This window comes from Tetrahymena thermophila, assembly GCF_000189635.1.
Source record: "Tetrahymena thermophila SB210 genomic scaffold scf_8254665, whole genome shotgun sequence".
Taxonomy (NCBI): Eukaryota; Ciliophora; class Oligohymenophorea; order Hymenostomatida; family Tetrahymenidae; genus Tetrahymena; species Tetrahymena thermophila.
In genome coordinates, this window is record NW_002476432.1 from 742,634 (window position 1) to 747,176 (window position 4,543).

Genomic DNA, 4,543 nt, shown 5'->3' on the forward strand with positions numbered 1-4,543 from the left:
TGTTTATGTATATTTAATTTTTATTCACATATCTTCGAATTATAATTTAGCTTTTAAATTTAATAGTTATTTAATTTCGTATATGAAACTTAATTATGCATTTTGTTTACGAATTTTTCTGCTGGAACTTCTCATAATTTGATAATATAATTAACTGTATTAATATTCCTCATTTATCTATATATAGTATGTAAATAATTAATTAATTACACTAGAAATAAATTAATTTATTTTATCTTTTAAATTTTAGAAAAACATCCTCATAGCTTTAAAATACCCTTCGAATAAATATGATTTTACCTATTAATTCATTATTTTATTTTTAATTTTTAAAAATTCAATCATTTTTTTAGCCAAGATTCAATTCAATATGTTTAATTTAGCTATTTTTAGATAATTATTCACTTAATTCAATCACTCCAGAGTCTCCCATGCAATTACTTGTAAAAGATAAATTAATTTAGGTAGATATTTTTAACAAATTACTATAAATTTATGTTTAAAATTTGTATTTTTTGCCATATTGAAAAAGCTTTTCCAAGCTCTAAAGTACTAAAACGCCTTATTTTGTTTGATCTTTTTATATAATTAATTTAGAATTTTTATAACTTAGTTTTATTTACTATAATTAGAGTTGAAATTACGATAGGCTTTTTATCTAAGCAATATGTTGGCTTGCAATTATCACTCCCTCATCTTAAATCTAATTAATGCTAAGAATTAAATATTTTATTAAGACTTGATTGATTTAAATAAAATTTTAAATTACTTTAAATTTACATCAAGAGAAAGCAATTTTTGACATTTGGTCATTTCTTTGAATAAATCGATTATTCCTGAATTTGTAATTTTATTGTATCTATATTAAAGAATACAAAATAATAACAAAAATCAAAGTAAAAATTATAATTTTTACTGTAATTTCAAAGAGATAATTTTTAATTAAGAGCATTTTGCTAAAGATTCTCCTAATCTAGAAACTCCAAAATCACTTATTGAATTTGTACTAAAAAAAACAAAATAAATCTATTTAAGAAATATATTGTATAATTAAAATTACTAAAACACTAAATAAGATATAAGAGGAAAAGTGAGGTCTGGCGATCAATTTTTTTACACCCTATTTTTAAAATCAATTTTTTAACATAAAGAATTTTATTACTCAATATTTATTTTTTATGTAAATATTAATACATCTTCCATTATTTAGTTAAGTATATTTAATCAGCATAATTTAAAAACCAATACGTTTATTATTTTATAATTAATTAAAATCTAAAAATTTTTCTTATTAATCTATTTATATTTTTTATAGATATTAATAATACAATGTAAGTCTGCCAATAATTTTTTGGATATTTCAAACTCTATTTTTTAATTAAATGTCTTAAAATTAATGATTGATATTAAATAATTTATATTAATCATTAGCTTAATGAAAGATGTATGGATTAATATATCTTATTATGTTTACCAAAAAGTCTTAAGACACTTATTTCATTTCAAAGCTTAATTTAAAGTGTCTGATAATTTATAAAAGGTGAATAATTTTGAATAAAGTATAATTTTAGCTTAAATTAAATAAAATATATATTTTTATAAATAATAAAAATGATTGTGTTAACTGAAAATTTATAAACTAAAAAAATCATAAAATAAAATTATATTTTTTAATTTTCTTTTAATGATTGAATTTGATAAAATGAAGTTAAAATTTCTAGAAATATTCGAGAATCAAATAATCTGATAAAATAGAATTCAAATCTATTTAAAAAAAATCTATTTTTGAAAAGTGGCTAAATTAATTTAAGAAAAAAAAATAAATCTAAAAAGAGTAATCTTTTTATATAGTTTATTACATATATTGATAAATAAAAAATTAATTCAATAAATTGTAAGCTATTTCAATGAAAGCGCTCATATTATAATAAAAAAATTTGATCATTTATAATATATTTTAGGAACTATTAAATTTATTTCGCATGCTTCAAACATATTTAAAGTTGTGTATAAAATTTTCCCCATATTTTATGAGAAATTTTCTCAAATAACTGAAAAATCTATGATGATCACTTAAGTGCACTGATTTCAATTCAAATTATTTGATTATTGAATTTAAGTAATATAAGGATTATTTATTTAATATAATATTCTGCAAAATACATATAAAAATTGTTGTTTTGAAGGAAAATAAATAATTATTTGATAATTAATTAAATAAAAAGAAAAAAAAAGTAAGATAAAATATGAGAAGCTCTAGCTTAATATTATTTACTACAATAACTCTTTTACTGGGAACTACTGCTATTTATACAATAGCTTAATCCTAATAAGGCAACTTGAATGATAAAGAATGTATGAAATTTCATAAGAAATAAACAAAAGATGAAACTCAATACTATGGTGAAAATATTTGTGATTAACCTCTTAAGTTTTATATTACTGCTTATTATCCTATTGTTAAAAAAACTGGCTAGTTTACTATAGAAACATCATGTTTGAAGAAAGGAGAACAATATCTTTTGCAAGGATTTTGGCCTAAAGAATTAATTAGTGAAGATTATGAGGAGTGTTGATTTTCCAAAAATATTAGATTGAGTATTAAAATAAATATATTAATTTAATAAATATTTTTAATAATTGATTAGTTTGTAGCTTTCATTTTTTTAACTTTATATAAAACCAAGTTTTAAATGTATATTTTATTTAAACAAAAACTCAAATCAATATTAATTTTGAAATGTATATTTTTGTTATTTTTGCTTTTTTGGAATGAAATTAATTCTTATTATGAAAAATATTTTGGGAATTTAAGATTTACAAATTTATTTTTTTGAGAAGTTATTTATTTATTTTTTGGAAAATTTAAAAAATAAGATCTTATCTATTACAAATGACAAAGACTAAAAACTAAAAAACTTTCATAAAAAGGATTTTTAAAAATTTGTTCATATCTTAACTTAGAAAGAAATTAATCTTATTAATTTATTAAAGAATTGCTAAATCAAAATTATATAAACTGACAGATAATATTTTTTACCTTTTATTAATCAATCAATTTAATCTTTTAAAAATGTTATTTTGCAAAATTATTTATTTATGGATAATTTAATAAATATAAATGATTTAAGAAAATATGAATGACAAAAAATAAAGATTTAAAAAATTTTGATAAAATAATTTATTATTATAATTGTTCATATCTTAATTTATAAAGACACTAATCTTATTGATTTATTTTAAAATCGCTTGGTTAGCATTCTATATGCTGAGAAATATTATTTTTGGCATTATATTAACCTATTACATCTTTTAAAAAATATTTTATTAGACAATTAAAAATATTAATGAGCTAAGTACTCAAAAATCTTTTTAAAAAATTTGGCTATTTTAAGATAATAAAGTTAATTATAAATTACTATAAATGCAAAGTAACATAATTTAAATGAAGACATTATGATAAACTTTAAGCTAGACTATATGCTTCGTGAAACTCAATATAATTAAATCTAAATTGTTAGTTATTTTAGTTAAACTCTAGTTAAAATATTTAAATAATTAATTAATTTATTAATTACACTAGAAATAAATTTATTGATTTCATCTTTTAGCATTTAGAAAAATATTCTCCTAGCTTTTAAATACCCTTTGAATAAATATGATTTTACCTATTAATTCATTAGATTATATTTAATTTATAAAAATTAAATTATTATTTTACCCAAGATTCAATTCAATATGTTTAATTTAGCTATTTTTAGATAGTTATTCACTTAATACAATCACTCCAGAGTCTCCTATGCAATTACTTCTAAAAGATTAATTAATTTTGGTAGATATTTTTAACAAATTACTATAAATTTATGTTTATAATTTATATTTTTTCCCATATTGAAACAGCTTTTCCAAGCTCTAAAGCACCAAAATTTTTTATTTTATTTGATCTTTTCATATAATTTATTTATAATATTTATAATTTAGTTTATTTACTATAATTAGAGTTGAAATTATGATAGATTTTTTATCTAAGCAATATGTTAGCTAGCAAGTCGCAATCCCTCATCTTAAATCTAATTAAAGCTATGAATTAAATATTTTATTAAGACTTGATTGATTTAAATAAAATTTTAATTACTTTAAATTTACATCAAGAGAAAGTAATTTTTTACATTTGGCCATTGCTTTAAATAAATCAATTATTCCTTAATTTGTAATTTTATTGTATCTATTATTAAAAAATACAAAATAATAACAAAAATCAAAGTAAAAATAAAAATTTTTACTGTAATTTCAAAGAGATAATTTTTAATTGAGAGCATTTTGCTAAAGATTCCCCCAATCTAGAAACTCCAAAATCACTTATTGAATTCGTACTAAATAAAACAAAATAAATCTATTTAAAAATATATTTTATTACTTAAATAAATTACTAAAACACTAAGTTAGCAATTTTTAAAAAACTAAGTTAGGAAAGCCCATCAGAAAATTTGAATATTCCTTCATCTGATATGAGATTAAATCTTAAAATATTAATTAATTTTAT

General features: G+C 18.3%; 4 protein-coding genes across 4 annotated transcripts in view; 1 reads left to right on the forward strand and 3 right to left on the reverse strand. All coding sequences in view use genetic code 6, as the record gives it.

The window, feature by feature from the left end:
* The window catches only part of TTHERM_000228935 (hypothetical protein), a gene marked incomplete at both ends in the record, with an annotated part of 297 nt that extends 196 nt beyond the window's left edge, over positions 1 to 101 (reverse strand). Inside the window, one exon of the mRNA XM_012797302.1 lies at positions 1 to 101. This exon is cut by the window's left edge and continues 196 nt beyond it. Coding sequence (XP_012652756.1) covers positions 1 to 101 — 101 coding nt within the window.
* Positions 102 to 2,246: 2,145 nt separating this feature from the next.
* On the forward strand, positions 2,247 to 2,576 carry TTHERM_00229940 (transmembrane protein, putative; the record flags this gene model as incomplete). The annotated part of the gene is made up of 1 exon (XM_001014327.1): positions 2,247 to 2,576. The coding sequence occupies one exon, from the start codon at positions 2,247 to 2,249 to the stop codon at positions 2,574 to 2,576; it is 330 nt and encodes a 109-aa protein (XP_001014327.1).
* A 918-nt stretch (positions 2,577 to 3,494) lies between these two features.
* On the reverse strand, positions 3,495 to 4,319 carry TTHERM_000229949 (transmembrane protein, putative; the record flags this gene model as incomplete). The annotated part of the gene is made up of 5 exons (XM_012797303.1): positions 3,495 to 3,509; positions 3,581 to 3,668; positions 3,722 to 3,944; positions 3,991 to 4,080; positions 4,136 to 4,319. 5 exons carry the CDS (start codon positions 4,317 to 4,319, stop codon positions 3,495 to 3,497), a joined length of 600 nt encoding a protein of 199 aa, XP_012652757.1.
* Positions 4,320 to 4,499: 180 nt separating this feature from the next.
* The window catches only part of TTHERM_00229950 (hypothetical protein), a gene marked incomplete at both ends in the record, with an annotated part of 228 nt that continues 184 nt past the window's right edge, over positions 4,500 to 4,543 (reverse strand). The window contains one exon of the mRNA XM_001014328.3: positions 4,500 to 4,543. This exon is cut by the window's right edge and continues 184 nt beyond it. Within this exon, the coding sequence (XP_001014328.3) occupies positions 4,500 to 4,543 (44 nt within the window).